The following is a 19,865-nucleotide window of genomic DNA, read 5'->3' as shown; positions in this document are numbered from 1 at the left end:
AATGGGTGTGGGAAAAGAAATAGATGTTTCAGCGCCTATCGGTCACACATCTACCAAAACCACAGAGCTTTTAAGCCCCAACTTAGATGAGAATTGCCCTCATCATGAATTTGAGACGGGGACTGATCCCATTGAAGATGACATGAGTGATGTAGAGAGTCTGCCAGAGGCTGAATATGTTCAAGCCACAGAGATCAACACTGAGCAGCTAATTGAAGGTCTCAAAATCAATATCTGTCTTTTTATTTTGAAAATCAGGAATCAGCATCCCAGCTACGGTACAGAATAGCATTGTTGAGGACCTCAGAACCATTTTTGATGCATTTATGACACACTACAGTGATCCCCTCAGGTTTCATCTTACAAATAAGCAAATAAACGTGGATGAAGATGACGATCTCAGGGACTTGCTCAACAACTCTGCAGTATTTGAGGAATGCATTAGATGCATAAGCTCTGAGTGGATGCTGGAGCATTACTGTGTGAAAGAATTGGGCATGGTCCGGCCAATTGAAGTACCACTGAGCAACAAAGAAGGTTATAAAACAAGGTGATTTCAATCCAGCTACATGGTCCCCAGGGTATATGAATATAAAGAGACATGAGACAAAACAATCATAATGAATAAGATTACATGGACAGGGGGACCTGATCCTAGGTCAGCACTCCTCCTCTGGGACACTTCCCAGGAGTCACCAGGACCAAGAAACCGAACACTTACTGTTGTAAAGTCTAGTTACAGCAGGTGTTTACTGCCATCTAGTGGAAGATACCAATAAAACACTTTATTATCAGGGTGGGGAGACGGCTGAGTGAAACAGAAAGTAAATGTTTTTTTTTTTACAGGATCCATTTTGAGACGACAGAGCAGAAAACACTATATGGAAAGAACTAAAAAATAAAGTGAGTATTTCTAAGTATTTCTGAACAATAATCTGTTTTAAAGGACAGAGTAAGAGAATGAATACCTGGAATGCGATATTACTAGTTAGTAGAACTGCTACTTGAGCTTAGTTGCTGACAGACAGCAGTTTTCAAAGTGGAAACTAATCAGTAGGCCTTAGTGTTATAAGGTAGGCTATTATCATTGTCATTAAGGAGACCTATTTTACAACCCTTTTTCCATAAAACATATTAACGGTGTAGAACTGATGCACATCAAGAAATAAGGTGACAAATCACAGGAAAACTACTTTAGGCACTCTAGAGCACGTTAGATACATTCTGTCGGAGGTGGTTTAAACTGCATTCTAATGTCGACTTTGCTTATGGAAAACCATATCATGCGAAGGTTTTTACACATGCTCAGTTGTTGGGTCTCTCGAGTGGAAATTAGAAATGAAAGTTATGGAACTCCATCATGTGCTTCTGTTATGAGAAAAACTCCACAATGAAACAGACATTAAATGTGGAGAATGATAGATCTGTTGACCATCAAGTAGCCTATTAATTGTTATGCCTGTCTAGGCAACTGTAGCCTGCCATTTTATACTATAAATATGTTGAAATGACTGGAGTCGTTGCAAATCATTTTGTGCCACTTGTGTAGCCAACCTGGAGCTGGCAAACAGATGTAATAAATAGCCTTTAACTTCAGTTTATTGTTGTTGTAGCCTTGTGTTATTATGCAATTAATAATGGCCATGTTTAGTTAATTCAATTGGAAGTTAAAGTGTCACCATGGTCACAGTTCTATCTCAATTGCTGATCAGATGTTAGAATGCATTAGATTGAAGGTAACAGTCAGCCAGATTAGGCTACAGGTAAACAAAATAACCTGGCTGTTGTTGACAAGCATGGACCTATTCAGTTCATATCCATATTATTAAAATTTGATTCAGTGATTGAAATTACGACCCCATTCTCAGTAGCCTATTCCAGCAGGCTACTGGGCAACAGAAGCACTTCCTACCTCAAAATCGCCTTGCTATTCATGTTAAATAAATTAGTCTGTCAATTTGAACTAAGCAAGCTGCTAAATCATTCAGCTTACATCTTGCCTACATCTTGCCCAGGCTACTGGAGGCTGTCTGAAATAAGATGTAGGCCTATCAGGGGCTATGTTTTGTCCTAGTTTTCAGGCCTTGTGGGCGGGTTTTGAGGAGTCATTGGGCTAGAAAAAGTCATTGCATTAAATCATCTGACTGTTTGGATGTATCTGTTAGTAAACTGTTTTATTTCTAAGAGATAATGAATAAAATAGAACAATTGACCTTCAATAATTAGTTGTCACTGTGTTACCCACAACCAACATGCTGCATCTCTGTTTAGGGGTGAGTGGTCTAAAATGAGTCTCTCTGGGGAGAGAGAGGAGGGGGGCCCTGCCTCTAAAATGAGTCTCTCTGGGGAGAGAGAGGAGGGAGGCCCTGCCTCTAAAATGAGTCTCTCTGGGGAGAGAGAGGAGGGGGGCCCTGCCTCTAAAATGAGTCTCTCTGGGGAGAGAGAGGAGGGGGGCCCTGTCTCTAAAATGAGTCTCTTTGGGTGAGTTGACAATATTGTTTAAGAATTTATATTCCAAAACGCTATATGCAAAAAAATCAGAATGATTGCTTCAATATAATGTTCTAGATTTTAGATGTGCATGAAAATGAGTTTTTTTTCCAAAACACTTTATATCCAATTATATCCAATGTTTAGCTGGAATGTAATGTTCGTATCCTGTATGTTTGACTGTGATATGTGGTTGTCTCACCTAGATATTTTAAGATGAATGCACTTACAGATGCAATATCTTAATTTGACCCAGTTTCTCACAGCAGGAACATAATCCTGCAGCAACAGCAAATGTGCATTTTTATGTGGATTATAAATAAGGGGCATTTTTCGTAAGGGCTGATCCATTTTTCATTAGGGCAAATCAAGTCCGAAACTTTAAGTGGAATTTACCCACTTTAGACGCCTTTATAAAGCCTTGTAGTGGTTCAATAATTTATTTAAACAATAAAAGCTAATTGACCAACATTTCTGAAAATGGATATATAGCGTTTTGGAATGAAACTCTTGTTTCCCCATCTGAGCTCAGAGTAGATGAGAGATGTAATGTTTGTCTCTGTTGTGTTGAAGTCCAATCAAGCAGGAGAGACCAGCCTCCCCTGTACCCAGCTGTGTGTCCATGAAGAGTGACTGGTCTATGGGTAAACCTATAGACTTCAGAGAGGGAGACATTTCTACTGAACAAAGGTAAGAAGAACTCATGGGTCATGGTCAGTGAGTTAAACAACACTGTCTCTAGTCATTTCTCCTCTCCCATTTTCCCATTTATTTTTGTTGTTTTCATAATCCATAGGCTAAACCTTTTTTCCATTTTCATAGTCCTGAAACAATATTAAACAAACACAACATTCCCTCCCTGTGTGTGTGTGTGTGAGTGTGTGAGTGTGTGTGTGTGTGTGTGTGTGTGTGTGTGTTTATGTGTGTGTGTGTGTGTGTGTGTGTGTGTGTGTGTGTGTGTGTGTGTGTGTGTGTGTGTGTGTGTGCACTCCCTGGATGAGGAGATGTAATCTCATGTTTTGTCCCCAGAAACCAACAGGAGAGATCAGAGTCAGAGATTCTCAGTGGTCAGTCTTCCCAGAGTCATCAAACAGACCTGGCCTCCATATTCAGTGTATGTGGTCCTGTTATGTACATTTGTTTTTGTTTACCTCAAGTAAAGTTGTTCTGTCAATTATTCATTAATATGTTAATGAGAAAGCATTTAGACTCTTACTTAACTTATTTACTTGATTTATTTCAGTTGCTTGAAGAGAATATTATGACATTTGTGAAGAACGAGCTGAATATGTTCAAGAGGATTCTTAGTCCAGAACTCCCAGAAGGCTTTGAGAGTCAGAAGCAGGATAAGGAAGTGGTGGATGCTGAAGATGAGAAGCAGGAGAGCAGTGCCAGAGAGGGGGCTCTGAAGATCACACTGCACGTCCTGAGGAAAATGAACCAGAAGGAGCTTGCTGACACACTGGAGAAAAGTAAGAGCTGTCTGCCTCATGTTGAATGCTGTTTTAGAACATTTAAAAGCTGTAGCTAAAGTACAGCTAAAGTAGCTGTGTAACTCAGTGATATTGTAGCAGCCTTAACACAACCCCTAGTGACCTCATCAAGTAGCAGAATAATGTGTTGTGTTGAGAGAGAGAGAGAGAGAGAGAGAGAGAGAGAGAGAGAGAGAGAGAGAGAGAGAGAGAGAGAGAGAGAGAGAGAGAGAGAGAGAGAGATAATACCAATAATAATACAATCAGTCACACCAGTGTGGAATGCATTATGAAAACATTTATACAGTCAGTTAAGCGAAAAAATGATTATAATTTAAACTTTATAAAACATTCTTACAATAGTGTAGCCATTAAAACAGACATAATATTAATATCCTCTGTGTTATTTCTTCATTCAGATGAGCTTGCTGTGATTTGCCAACCTGAACTCAAATCTAATCTAAAGAAGAAGTTTCAATGTGTATTTGAGGGGATCGCTAAACAAGGAAACCCAACACTTCTCAATAAGATCTACACAGAGCTCTACATCACAGAGGGTGGAACAGGAGAGGTCAATAATGAACATGAGCTGAGACAGATTGAGACAACAACCAGGAAACAAGCAAGACCAGAGACTGCAATCAAATGTAACGACATCTTCAAACCCTTAACTGGACAAGACAAACTTATCAGAACTGTGCTGACAAAGGGAGTCGCTGGCATTGGAAAAACAGTCTCTGTGCAGAAGTTCATTCTGGACTGGGCTGAAGGAAAAGCAAATCAGGATGTCCAATTTGTATTTTCATTCCCTTTTCGGGAGCTGAATTTGATGAAAAAGGAAAAACACACTTTGATTGAACTTCTCAATCACTTCTCTAAGGAAACCAAAGAATCAAGAATCTCCAACTACGACAAGTACAAAGTTCTGTTCATCTTTGATGGTCTGGATGAGTGCCGACTGCCCCTAGACTTCCAGAAGAACAATATCTGTTGTGACGTCACAGAGTCAACCTCAGTGGATGTTCTGCTGACAAATCTCATCACGGGAAATCTGCTTCCCTCTGCTCTCCTCTGGATAACTACCCGACCTGCAGCAGCCAATAAGATCCCTTCAGTGTGTGTTGACCAGGTGACAGAGGTACGAGGGTTCAATGACCCACAGAAGGAGGAGTACTTCAGGAAGAGATTCAGTGATCAGGACCTGGCCAGCAGAATCATCTCACACATAAAGACATCAAGGAGCCTCCACATCATGTGCCACATTCCAGTCTTCTGTTGGATTTCTGCAACAGTCCTTGAACACATGTTGAGTACAGACAAGAGAGAAGAGATGCCCAAGACTCTGACTGAGATGTACTCAGACCTTGTGGAGTTTCATACCGAACAGAAGAATGAAAAGTATCTTGGGAAAGAAGAGACAGGTCCACACTGGAATAAAGAGAGCATTCTGTCACTGGGAAAACTGGCTTTTCAACAGCTTGTGAATGGCAATCTGATTTTCTATGAAGAAGACCTGAAAGAGGCTGGCATTGATGTCAATGAAGCCTCAGTGTACTCAGGATTGTGCACACAGCTCTTTAAAGAGGAATGTGTTCTGTACCAGGACAAGGTGTACTGCTTCGTGCATCTGAGCATTCAGGAGTTTCTGGCTGCTGTATATGTGTTCCTCTCATTCATCAACAACAATGAGAATCTAATGGCCAAACCTCAATCAACGTCCAGTAACTTTTCTGTGAGGATCAGACACAAGCGTAAAGTTACCTTCTACAAGAGTGCTGTGGATAAAGCCTTACAAAGTGAGACAGGAAACCTGGACCTTTTCCTCCGCTTCCTTCTGGGCCTCTCACTGGAGTCCAATCAGAAGTACTTACGAGGTCTACTGACAAAGACAAGAAGCAGCTCACAGAGCCATGAAGAAACAGTCAAGTACATCAAGGAGAAGATCAGGGAGAATCCCTCTCCAGAGAGGTGCATCAATCTGTTCCACTGTCTGAATGAACTGAATGACCATTCTCTAGTGGAGGAGATCCAAAGCTACCTGAGCTCAGGAAGTCTCTCAGAAGAAGAACTGTCACCTGCACAGTGGTCAGCTCTGGTCTTTGTGTTGCTGACTTCAGAAAAGGAGCTGGATGTGTTTGACCTGAAGAAATACTCCAGATCAGAGGAAGGTCTTCTGAGGCTGCTGCCAGTGGTCAAAGCCTCCAGAGCTGCTCTGTGAGTAAATAAATGTATATTTAAGTACTAATCATCAGTTTAGAGAAAAATATATATTATAGTATGTATATAATACTATATTGAAAAACATATTGAATCACTGCATTGATGTTCACATTAGTATAACAATATGACCATACAATTCTAGGAGACAGAAGATGAATCTATATGTTGTTTAAGAGAATAAACCAAATGCATCTGCCATTGTCCTTCTACACTACTGGTGTTAAATTAACAGTGTGTTTGTGAAATCATGATCATCTCTCTGTCAGGCTGTCAGGCTGTGGAGTCACAGAGAATGGCTGTGCTTCTCTGGTCTCAGCTCTGAAGTCAAACCCCTCACACCTGAGAGAGCTGGATCTGAGTAACAATGACCTGAAGGATTCAGGAGTGAAGCTGCTCTCTGCTGGACTGGGGAATCCCCACTGTAAACTGGAGACTCTGAGGTCAATATTCCTGTATCACTCAATGAACACACACACACTGAACACACACTGGACACACACACACACACAGGACACACATACTATACACACACACACTGGACACACACACATACACACACTGGACACACACACTAGACACACAACCTGGACACACACTCATTGGACAACACACACACACACACTGGACACACACACACTGGACACACACACACACACACACAAGGATTAATTGAGTAGTGTTTAGAAACATGTTATCTACTGTTAATAATGATACATTCATTCATTTATATACAGTACCAGTCAATAGTTTGGACACACCTACTCATTCAAGGTTTTTTCTTTATTTTAAATTTTTTTTACATTGTAGAATAATAGTGAAGACCTCAAAACTATGAAATAACACATATGGAATCATGTAGTAACCAAAAAAGTGTTAAACAAATCAAAATATATGTTATATTTGAAAATCTTCAAATAGCCACCCTTTGCCTTGATGACAGCTTTGCACACTCTTGGCATTTTCTCAACCAGCTTCACCTGGAATGCTTTTCCAACAGTCTTGAAGGAGTTCCCACATATGCTGAGCACTTGTTGGCTGCTTTTCCTTCACTCTGCGATCCAACTCATCCCAAACCATCTCAATTGGGTTGAGGTTGGGTGATTGTTGAGGCCAGGTCATCTGATGCAGCACTCCATCACTCTCCTTCTTGGTCAAATAGCCCTACACAGCCTGGGGGTGTGTTGGGTCAGTGTCCTGTTATAAAACAAATGGTAGTCCCACTAAGCTTAAACCAGATGGGATGGCGTGACGCTGCAGAATTCTGTGGTAGCCATGCTGGTTAAGTGTGGTTAAATTCTAAATAAATCACAGACAGTGTCACCAGCAAAGCACCCCCACACCATAACACCTCCTCCTCCATGCTTTACGGTGGAAACTACACATGTGGAGATCATCCGTTCACCCACACCGCTTCTCACAAAGAGACAGCGGTTGGAACCAACAATCTCAAATTTGGACTCTAGACCAAAGGACAAATGTTCACCAGTGTATTGTCCATTGCTCATGTTTCTTGGCTCAAGCAGGTCTCTTCTTCTTATTGGTGTCCTTTAGTAGTGATTTCTTTACAGCAATTCGACCATGAAGGCCTGATTCACACAGTCCCCTCTGAACAGTTGATGTTGAGATGTGTCTGTGACTTGAACTCTGTGAAGCATTTATTTGGGCTGTAATTTCTGAGGCTGGTAACTCTAATGAACGTATCCTCTGCAGCAGAGGTAACTCTGGGTCTTCCATTCCTGTGGCAGTCCTAATGAGAGCCAGTTTCATCATAGCGCTTGATGGTTTTTGTGACTGCACTTGTTCTTAAAGTTCTTAAAATGTTCCTTATTGACTGACCTTCATGTCTTAAAGCAATGATGTCTTAAAGCAATGATGGACTGTCGTTTCTCTTTGCTTATTTGAGCTGTTCTTGCCATAATATGGACTTGGTCTTTTACCAAATAGGGTTATCTTCTGTATACCAACCCTACCTTGTCACAACACAACTGATTGGCTCAAACGCATTAAGAAGGAAATAAATTCCACAAATTAACTTTTAAGAAGGCACACCTGATAATTGAAATGCATTCCAGGTGACTACCTCATGAAGCTGGTTGAGAGAATGCCAAGAGTGTGCAAAGCTGTCATCAAGGCAAAGGGTGGCTATTTGAAGAATCTCAAATATAACATATATTTTAATTTGTTTAACACTTCTTTGGTTACTACATGATTCCATATGTGTTATTTCATAGTTATAATGTCTTCACTATTATTCTACAATGTTTTTTTTTACTAATTTGAATGAGTAGGTGTGTTCAAACTTTTGACTGATAGTGTATATATACATATATGAATAGATATGGCAGGTTTCAGGACTCTGATGTATCTGAAAATGTTTTTAAAATATATTTTCACCACCAAAGAATAGCAGTGTGGTTTTAATATGATTTGACTCTTGCAGGCTGTCACGCTGTCTAGTCACAGAGGAAGGCTGTGCTTCTCTGGTCTCAGCTCTGAAGTCAAACCCCTCACACCTGAGAGAGCTGGATCTGAGTAACAATAACCTGAAGGATTCAGGAGTGAAGCTGCTCTCTGCTGAACTGGGGAATCCCCACTGTAAACTGGAGACTCTGAGGTCAGTATTCCTGTAGTTGGTCAACAAGTGATAACTGTTCACCAGATCCACATGTGTTTACCAGGCACACATAGTCCACACCATATGTGTTTGGACAGTGAAGCTTACAGTTTTACATTTGGTGCTATGCTCCAGCATCTTGGATTTGAGATAAAATGTTTCATATTAGGCAACAGTATGTAATGTCACCTTTTATTTGATGTTAATGGTGAGAGGTTAGCATGTTTTGTTGTATCCTCTGTAACTCTCTCACTCATTATTAAAATTACTCCAGTCATCATTCACCATTCAGTTACTATCGGGCAAAACATAACCCAAAACACAACCAAAACAAACTGCAAATGCAACCAATGAGTTTACAACCAAACACTCAACTTTTGACTACTTTAATACACTATAAGTCAAATGGTCAGAATACTTATGACTTCTTCAAAAGTGGGGGACTAGATACATAAAGGGCTTTCATTTCTAAACGGTGAAACAGATATGTATTCAAATATCCTCAAATAAAAGGTGACATTATATACTGTCACCTTATATGAAACATTTGATCTCAAATCCAAAATGCTGGAGTATAGAGCCACATTTAAAATGTTAGCTTCACTGTCAAAATAGATATGGTGTGGACTGTATACTCAATACAATCTAAATCTGATACCTCACTGTCTGTCTTTTGACTGATACTGCTTTTTAAACTGCTCTGGTCAGTCTACTCAAATATTTGTACTATACATGTTTCTCTCTACAATCAATATATGATCATTTCTAATAATGAAACATTCATTAATTTATTAATAGATATGGCAGGTTTCAGGACACTGATATATCTGAATATGTTGAAAAAATATACTGCCACTATTTTCACCACCAAAGAATAGCAGTGTGGTTTTAATATGATTTTACTCTTTGCAGGCTGTCACGCTGTCTAGTCACAGATGAAGGCTGTGCTTCTCTGGTCTCAGCTCTGAAGTCAAACCCCTCACACCTGAGAGAGCTGGATCTGAGTAACAATGACCTGAAGGATTCAGGAGTGAAGCTGTTCTCTGCTGGACTGGGGAATCCCCACTGTAAACTGGAGACTCTGAGGTCAGTATTCCTGTAGTTGGTCAACAAGTGATAACTGCTCATCAGATCCACATGTGTTTACCAGGCACACATAGTCCTCACCATATGTGTTTGGACAGTGAAGCTTACAGTTTTACATTTGGTGCTATGCTCCAGCAATTTGGATTTGAGATAAAATGTTTCATATTAGGCAACAGTACAGAATGTCACCTTATATTTGATGTTAATGGTGAGAGGTTAGTATGTTTTGTTGTATCCTCTGTAACTTTCTCATTCATTATTCTTCATGATTCATTCATGATTTTTCTTAATCATGGCATCATTAGGATTAATTTAGTAGTGTTTAGAAACATGTTATCTACTCACTTTGACAGAAGATTAATCCAGTCATCATCCACCATTCAGTTACTATCGGGCAAAACATAACCCAAAACACAACCAAAACAAACTGCAAATGCAACCAACGAGTTTGGGACCAAATACTCAACTTTTGACTACTTTAATACACTATAAGTGAATTGGTCAGAATACTTATGACTTCTTCAAATAGGGGGACTAGATACATAAAGTGATTCATTTCTAAATGGTGAAACAGATATGTATGAAAATACCCTAAAATAAAAGGTGACATTATATACTGTCACCTCAAATGAAACATTTGATCTGAAATCCAAAATGTTGGAGTATAAAGCCACATTTAAAATGTTAGCTTCACTGTCAAAATAGATATAGTGTGGACTGTATACTCAATACAATCTAAATCTGATACCTCACTGTCTGTCTTTTGACTGATACTGCTTTTTAAACTGCTCTGGTCAGTCTACTCAAATATTTGTACTATACATGTTTCTCTCTACAATCAATATATGATCATTTCTAATAATGAAACATTCATTAATTTATTAATAGATATGGCAGGTTTCAGGACACTGATATATCTGAATATGTTGAAAAAATATACTGCCACTATTTTCACCACCAAAGAATAGCAGTGTGGTTTTAATATCATTTGACTCTTTGCAGGCTGTCAGGCTGTCTAGTCACAGAGGAAGGCTGTGCTTCTCTGGTCTCAGCTCTGAAGTCAAACCCCTCACACCTGAGAGAGCTGGATCTGAGTAACAATGACCTGAAGGATTCAGGAGTGAAGCTGCTCTCTGCTGGACTGGGGAATCCCCACTGTAAACTGGAGACTCTGAGGTCAGTATTCCTGTAGTTGGTCAACAAGTGATAACTGTTCACCAGATCCACATGTGTTTACCAGGCACACATAGTCCACACCATATGTGTTTGGACATTGAAGCTTACAGTTTTACATTTGGTGCTATACTCCATCATTTTGGATTTGAGATATAATGTTTCATATTAGGCGACAGTATATAATGTCACCTTTTATTTGAGGATATTTTCATACATATCTGTGTTACTGTTTAGAAATGATAGCACTTTATGTATCTAGTACTCCCATTTGTATATGTCGTAATTATTTGGACATATTCACTTATATTGTTTTAAAGTAGTCATAAGTTTAGTATTTGGTCCCATATTCCTTACCTGCAGTGATTACATCAAGCTTGTGATTCTACAAACTTGTTGAAAGCATTTGCAGTTTGTCTTGGTTGTGTTTTGGATGATGTTTTTCCCAATAGAAACTGAATGGTGGATAATGTCCTGTCATTTTGGAGTCACTTCACTTGTATTGTCAGTAAGAATAGAAGATGTTTCTGAACACTTCTACATTCATGTGGATGCTACCATGATTATGAATAATCATGAATGAATCATGAATGATGATGAATGAGAAAGTTACAGAGGAACAAGGATCATACCCCCTCTGTTATTGGTAATGGTGAGAGGTTAGCATGTTTTGTTGTAGCCTCTGTAACTCTCTCACTCATTATTATTCATGATTCATTCATTATTTTTCTTAATCATGGCATCATCAGGATTAATTTAGTAATGTTTAGAAACATGTTATCTACTCACTTAGACAGAAAATTACTCCAGTCATCATCCACCATTCAGTTACTATTGGGCAAAACATAACCCAAAACACAACCAAAACAAACTGCAAATGCAACCAATGAGTTTGGGACCAAATACTCAACTTTTGACTACTTTAATACACTTTAAGTGAATTAGTTAGAATACTTATGACTTCTTCAAATGGGGTGACTAGATACATAAAGTGCTTTCATTTCTAAACGGTGAAACAGATATGTATGAAAATACCCTCAAATAAAAGGTGACATTATATACTGTCACCTCATATGAAACATTTGATCTGAAATCCAAAATGCTGGAGTATAGAGCCACATTTAAAATGTCAGTTTCACTGTCAAACTAGATATGGTGTGGACTGTATACTCAATACAATCTAAATCTGATACCTCACTGTCTGTCTTTTGCCTGATACTGCTTTTTAAACTGCTCTGGTCAGTCTACTCAAATATTTGTACTTTATATTTTTCTCTCTTTAAGCAATACTTTGATAATTTGTCATTTCTAATAATGATACATTACTTTATGAATATATATGGCAGGTTTCAGGACAGTGATATATCTGAATATGTAGAAAAAATATACTGCCACTATTTTAACCACCAAAGAATAGCAGTGTGATTTTAATATGATTTGACTCTTTGCAGGCTGTCAGGCTGTCTAGTCACAGAGGAAGGCTGTGCTTCTCTGGTCTCAGCTCTGAAGTCAAACCCCTCACACCTGAGAGAGCTGGATCTGAGTAACAATGACCTGAAGGATTCAGGAGTGAAGCTGCTCTCTGCTGGACTGGGGAATCCCCACTGTAAACTGGAGACTCTGAGGTCAGTATTCCTGTAGTTGGTCAACAAGTGATAACTGTTCACCAGATCCACATGTGTTTACCAGGCACACATAGTCCACACCATATGTGTTTGGACAGTGAAGCTTACAGTTTTACAGTGGTGTGAAAAAGTGTTCGCCCCCTTTCTGATTTCTTATTTGTTTGCATGTTTGTCACACTTAAATGTTTCAGATCATCAAACAAATTTAAAATTAGTCAAAGATAACACAAGTAAACACAAAATGCAGTCTTGAAATGAAGGTTGTTATTATTAAGGGAAAACAAAATCCAAACCCACCAGGCCCTGTGTGAAAAAGTGATTGCCCCCTACAACCTAATAACTGGTTGGGCCACCCTTAGCAGCAACAACTGCAATCAAACATTTGAATTCCCATGATGTTTTTACAGCGCTGTGGAGGAATTTTGGCCCACTCATCTTTGCAGAATTGTTGTTATTCAGCCACATTGGAGGGTTTGAGAGCATGAACTGCCTTTTTAAGGTCATGCCACAGCATCTCAATAGGATTCAGGTCAGGACTTTGACTAGGCCACTCCAAAGTCTTCATTTTGTTTTTCTTCAGCCATTCAGAGGTGAACTTGCTGGTGTGTTTTGGATCATTGTCCTGCTGCAGAATCCAAGTTCGCTTCAGCTTGAGGGCTCGAACAGATGGCCGGACATTCTCCTTCAGGATTTTTTGGTAGATAGCAGAATTCATGGTTCCATTTATCACAGCAAGTCTTCCAGGTCCTGAAGCAGCAAAACAGGCCCAGACCATCACACTACCACCACCATATTTTACTGTTGGTATGATGTTCTTTTTCTGAAATGCGATGTTACTTTTACGGCAGATGTAATGGGACACACACCTTCCAAAAAGTTCAACTTGTGTCTCGTCAGTCCACAGAGTATTTTCCCAAAGGTCTTGGGGATCATCAAGATGTTTTCTGGCAAAAACGAGACGAGCCTTAATGGTTTTTTTGCTCAGCAGTGGTTTTCGTCTTGGAACTCTGCCATGCAGGCCATTTCTGCCCAGTCTCTTTCTTATGGTGGAGTCATGAACATTGACTTTAACTGAGTAAGTGAGGCCTGCAGCTCTTTGGATGTTGTTGTGGGGTCTTTTGTGACCTCTTGGATGAGTCGTCGCTACGCTCTTGGGGTCATTTTGGTCGGCCGGTCACTCCTGGGAAGGTTCACCACTGTTCCATGTTCTCGCCATTTGTGGATAATGGCTCTCACTGTGGTTCGCTGGAGTCCCAAAGCTTTAGAAATGGCTTTATAACCTTTTCCAGACTGATGGATCTCAATTACTTTCTTTCTCATTTGTTCCTGAATTTCTTTGGATCTCGGCATGATGTCTAGCTTTTGAGGATCTTTTGGTCTACTTCACTTTGTAAGGCAGGTCCTATTTAAGTGATTCCTTGATTGAGAACAGGTGTGGCAGTAATCAGGCCTGGGTGTGGCTAGAGGAATTGAACTCAGGTGTGATAAACCACAGTTGAGTTGTGTTATAACAGGGGGGGTGCAATCACTTTTTCACACAGGGCCATGTAGGTTTGGATTTTGTTTTCCCTTAATAATAACAACCTTCATTTCAAAACTGCATTTTATCTTTGACTAATATTTAAATTTGTTTGATGATCTGAAACATTTAAGTGTGACAAACATGCAAACAAATAACAAATCAGGAAGGGGGCAAACACTTTTTCACACCACTGTATTTGTACTTTTATATTTGTCTCTCTACAAGCAAAACTTTGATAATTTGTCATTTCTAATAATGATACATTAATTTATGAATATATATGGCAGGTTTCAGGACAGTGATATATCTGAATATGTAGAAAAAATATACTGCCACTATTTTAACCACCAAAGAATAGCAGTGTGATTTTAATATGATTTGACTCTTTGCAGGCTGTCAGGCTGTCTAGTCACAGAGGAAGGCTGTGCTTCTCTGGTCTCAGCTCTGAAGTCAAACCCCTCACACCTGAGAGAGCTGGATCTGAGTAACAATGACCTGAAGGATTCAGGAGTGAAGCTGCTCTCTGCTGGACTGGGGAATCCCCACTGTAAACTGGAGACTCTGAGGTCAGTATTCCTGTAGTTGGTCAACAAGTGATAACTGTTCACCAGATCCACATGTGTTTACCAGGCACACATAGTCCACACCATATGTGTTTGGACAGTGAAGATTACAGTTTTACATTTGGTGCTATGCTCCATCATTTTGGATTTGAGATAGAATGTTTCATATTAGGCGACAGTACAGAATGTCACCTTTTATTTGATGTTAATGGTGAGAGGTTAGCATGTTTTGTTATAGCCTCTGTAACTTTCTCACTCATTATTATTCATGATTCATTCATGATTTTTCTTAATCATAGCATCATCAGGATTAATTTAGTAGTGTTTAGAAACATGTTATCTACTCACTTAGACAGAAAATTACTCCAGTCATCATCCACCATTCAGTTACTATTGGACAAAACATATCCCAAAACACAACCAAAACAAACTGCAAATGCAACCAACGAGTTTGGGACCAAATACTCAACTTTTGACTACTTTAATACACTATAAGTGAATTAGTTAGAATACTTATGACTTCGTCAAATAGGGGGACTATATACATAAAGTGCTTTCATTTCTAAATGGTGAAACAGATATGTATTAAAATACCCTCAAATAAAAGGTGACATTATATACTGTCACCTCATATGAAACGCTTGATCTCAAATCCAAAATGCTGGAGTATAGAGCCACATTTAAAATGTTATCTTCAATGTCAAAATATATATGGTGTGGACTGTATACTCAATACAATCTAAATCTGATACCTCACTGTCTGTCTTTTGACTGATACTGCTTTTTAAACTGCTCTGGTCAGTCTACTCAAATATTTGTAATATGCATTTTTCTATCTACAAGTAATACTTTGATAATTTGTCATTTCTAATAATGATTCATTAATTTATGAATAGATATGGCAAGTTTCAGGACACTGATATATCTGAATATGTTGAAAAAATATACTGCCACTATTTTGACCACCAAAGAACAGCAGTGTGGTTTTAATATGATTTGAGTCTTTGCAGGCTGTCAAGCTGTCTAGTCACAGAGGAAGGCTGTGCTTCTCTGGTCTCAGCTCTGAAGTCAAACCCCTCACACCTGAGAGAGCTGGACCTGAGTAACAATCACCCAGGAGACTCAGGAGTCAGACTGCTCTCTGCTGGACTGGAGGATCCACACTGCAGACTGGATAAACTCAAGTATGTAGAGGGTTTATGTCAATGTTCATATCAGACATGTTGGAGTTATCAGGCTAGTTAAGACAAACATTCTGACCACCACTTGGACTAAGTTATATAACGACTGTGTGTGTGTGTGTGTGTGTGTGTGTGTGTGTGTCCGGTGTGTGTGTGTGTGTGTGTGTGTGTGTGTGTGTGTGTGTGTGTGTGTGTGTGTGTGTCCGGTGTGTGTGTGTGTGTGTCCAGTGTGTGTGGGTGTCCAGTGTGTGTCTAGTGTGTGTGTGTGTGTGTGTGTGTCCAGTGTGTGTGTGGCCAGGGTGTGTGTGTGTGTGTCCAGTGTGTGTGTGTGTGTGTGTGTGCATGTGTATAGTACACACACTGGACACACACACACACTGGACACACACACATATATACAAAAAGGACACACACACACACAAAGGACGCACACACACACACACGCACACACACTAGACACACACACACACTGGACAAACATAAACACACACACACACTGGACACACACATACACACACTGGACACACACAAACACACAAACACACACTGGACACAAACACACACACACTAGACACACACTGGACACACACAAACACACAGACTTACTCACACTGGACACACACACACACACACACACACACAAACACACACACACACTGGACACACAAACACAAACACTGGACACACACTGGACAGACACAAACACACACACTAGACACACACACATACACTAGACACACACACACACACACACACACACACTGGACACACACACACACAATGGACACACACACACACACTGGACAAACACACGCACACACACTGGACACACACACACACACACACTGGACACACACACACACTGGACACACACACACACTGGACAAACACACACACGCACACACACACACACTGGACACACACACACACACACAATGGACACACACACACACTGGACAAACACACACACACTGGACAAACACTTACACACACACACACACACACTGGACACATACACACACACACTGGACAGACACACACACAAACACTGGACACACACACACACACACACACACACACACACACACACACACACACACACTGGACACACACACACTGGACACACACACACACACTGGACACACACACACACACACTCACTGGACACACACAAACACTGGACACACACACACACACACACACTAGACACACACATACACTAGACACACACACACACACACACACACACACACACTAGACATACACACACAATGGACATACATACACACACTGGACAAACACACACACACACTGGACACACACACACTGGACACACACACACTGGACAAACACACACACACACTGGACACACACACACACACACTGGACACACAAACACACACTTGACATACACACACACACTGGACACACACACATATATACAAAAAGGACACACACACACACAAAGGACGCACACACACACACACGCACACACACTAGACACACACACACACTGGACAAACATAAACACACACACACACTGGACACACACACACACACACACTGGACACACACAAACACACAAACACACACTGGACACAAACACACACACACTAGACACACACTGGACACACACAAACACACAGACTTACTCACACTGGACACACACACACACACACACACACACAAACACACACACACACTGGACACACAAACACAAACACTGGACACACACTGGACAGACACAAACACACACACTAGACACACACACATACCCTCAAATAAAAGGTGACATTATATACTGTCACCTCATATGAAACATTTGATCTCAAATCCAAAATGCTGGAGTATAGAGCCACATTTAAAATGTTATCTTCAATGTCAAAATATATATGGTGTGGACTGTATACTCAATACAATCTAAATCTGATACCTCACTGTCTGTCTTTTGACTGATACTGCTTTTTAAACTGCTCTGGTCAGTCTACTCAAATATTTGTAATATGCATTTTTCTATCTACAAGTAATACTTTGATAATTTGTCATTTCTAATAATGATTCATTAATTTATGAATAGATATGGCAAGTTTCAGGACACTGATATATCTGAATATGTTGAAAAAATATACTGCCACTATTTTGACCACCAAAGAACAGCAGTGTGGTTTTAATATGATTTGAGTCTTTGCAGGCTGTCGCGCTGTCTAGTCACAGAGGAAGGCTGTGCTTCTCTGGTCTCAGCTCTGAAGTCAAACCCCTCACACCTGAGAGAGCTGGACCTGAGTAACAATCACCCAGGAGACGCAGGAGTCAGACTGCTCTCTGCTGGACTGGAGGATCCACACTGCAGACTGGAGAAACTCAAGTATGTAGAGGGTTTATGTCAATGTTCATATCAGACATGTTGGAGTTATCAGGCTAGTTAAGACAAACATTCTGACCACCACTTGGACTAAGTTATATAACGACTGTGTGTGTGTGTGTGTGTGTGTGTGTGTGTGTGTGTGTGTGTGTGTGTCCGGTGTGTGTGTGTGTGTGTGTGTGTGTGTGTGTGTGTGTGTGTGTGTGTGTGTGTGTGTGTGTGTGTGTGTGTGTCCGGTGTGTGTGTGTGTGTGTCCAGTGTGTGTGGGTGTCCAGTGTGTGTCTAGTGTGTGTGTGTGTGTGTGTGTGTGTGTGTGTGTCCAGTGTGTGTGTGGCCAGGGTGTGTGTGTGTGTGTCCAGTGTGTGTGTGTGTGTGTGTGTGCATGTGTATAGTACACACACTGGACACACACACACACTGGACACACACACATATATACAAAAAGGACACACACACACACAAAGGACGCACACACACACACACGCACACACACTACACACACACACACACTGGACAAACATAAACACACACACACACTGGACACACACATACACACACTGGACACACACAAACACACAAACACACACTGGACACAAACACACACACACTAGACACACACTGGACACACACAAACACACAGACTTACTCACACTGGACACACACACACACACACACACACACAAACACACACACACACTGGACACACAAACACAAACACTGGACACACACTGGACAGACACAAACACACACACTAGACACACACACATACACTAGACACACACACACACACACACACACACTGGACACACACACACACAATGGACACACACACACACACTGGACAAACACACGCACACACACTGGACACACACACACACACACACTGGACACACACACACACTGGACACACACACACACTGGACAAACACACACACGCACACACACACACACTGGACACACACACACACACACAATGGACACACACACACACTGGACAAACACACACACACTGGACAAACACTTACACACACACACACACACACACTGGACACATACACACACACACTGGACAGACACACACACAAACACTGGACACACACACACACACACACACACACACACACACACACACACACACTGGACACACACACACTGGACACACACACACACACTGGACACACACACACACTCACTGGACACACACAAACAGTGGACACACACACACACACACTAGACACACACATACACTAGACACACACACATACACACACACACACTAGACATACACACACAATGGACATACATACACACACTGGACAAACACACACACACACTGGACACACACACACTGGACACACACACACTGGACAAACACACACACACACTGGACACACACACACACACACTGGACACACAAACACACACTTGACATACACACACACACTGGACACACACACATATATACAAAAAGGACACACACACACACAAAGGACGCACACACACACACACGCACACACACTAGACACACACACACACTGGACAAACATAAACACACAC

General features: G+C 40.7%; 2 protein-coding genes across 2 annotated transcripts in view; both read left to right on the top strand.

Annotated features, from left to right (window-relative positions):
* The window catches only part of LOC311141278 (NACHT, LRR and PYD domains-containing protein 3-like), a 203,409-nt gene extending 192,263 nt beyond the window's left edge, over positions 1 to 11,146 (top strand). Inside the window, exons 2-8 of the mRNA XM_084176555.1 lie at positions 3,064 to 3,180; positions 3,520 to 3,604; positions 3,734 to 3,962; positions 4,382 to 6,176; positions 6,449 to 6,622; positions 8,623 to 8,796; positions 10,885 to 11,146. Of these exons, the coding sequence (XP_084032681.1) occupies positions 3,064 to 3,180; positions 3,520 to 3,604; positions 3,734 to 3,962; positions 4,382 to 6,176; positions 6,449 to 6,622; positions 8,623 to 8,796; positions 10,885 to 11,074 (2,764 nt within the window). The 3' untranslated portion in view covers positions 11,075 to 11,146. The remainder of the gene's footprint in view (positions 1 to 3,063; positions 3,181 to 3,519; positions 3,605 to 3,733; positions 3,963 to 4,381; positions 6,177 to 6,448; positions 6,623 to 8,622; positions 8,797 to 10,884) is intronic.
* Positions 11,147 to 11,332: 186 nt separating this feature from the next.
* The window catches only part of LOC311099131 (stonustoxin subunit beta-like), a gene marked incomplete at its 5' end in the record, with an annotated part of 13,188 nt that continues 4,655 nt past the window's right edge, over positions 11,333 to 19,865 (top strand). The window contains 3 exons of the mRNA XM_084139788.1: positions 11,333 to 11,337; positions 14,595 to 14,768; positions 15,776 to 15,949. Coding sequence (XP_083995914.1) covers positions 11,333 to 11,337; positions 14,595 to 14,768; positions 15,776 to 15,949 — 353 coding nt within the window. The remainder of the gene's footprint in view (positions 11,338 to 14,594; positions 14,769 to 15,775; positions 15,950 to 19,865) is intronic.

Source organism: Coregonus lavaretus (assembly GCF_964263955.1).
Source record: "Coregonus lavaretus genome assembly, chromosome: 2".
NCBI lineage: Eukaryota > Metazoa > Chordata > Actinopteri > Salmoniformes > Salmonidae > Coregonus > Coregonus lavaretus.
This window is presented reverse-complemented; position numbering and strand designations above follow the sequence as displayed.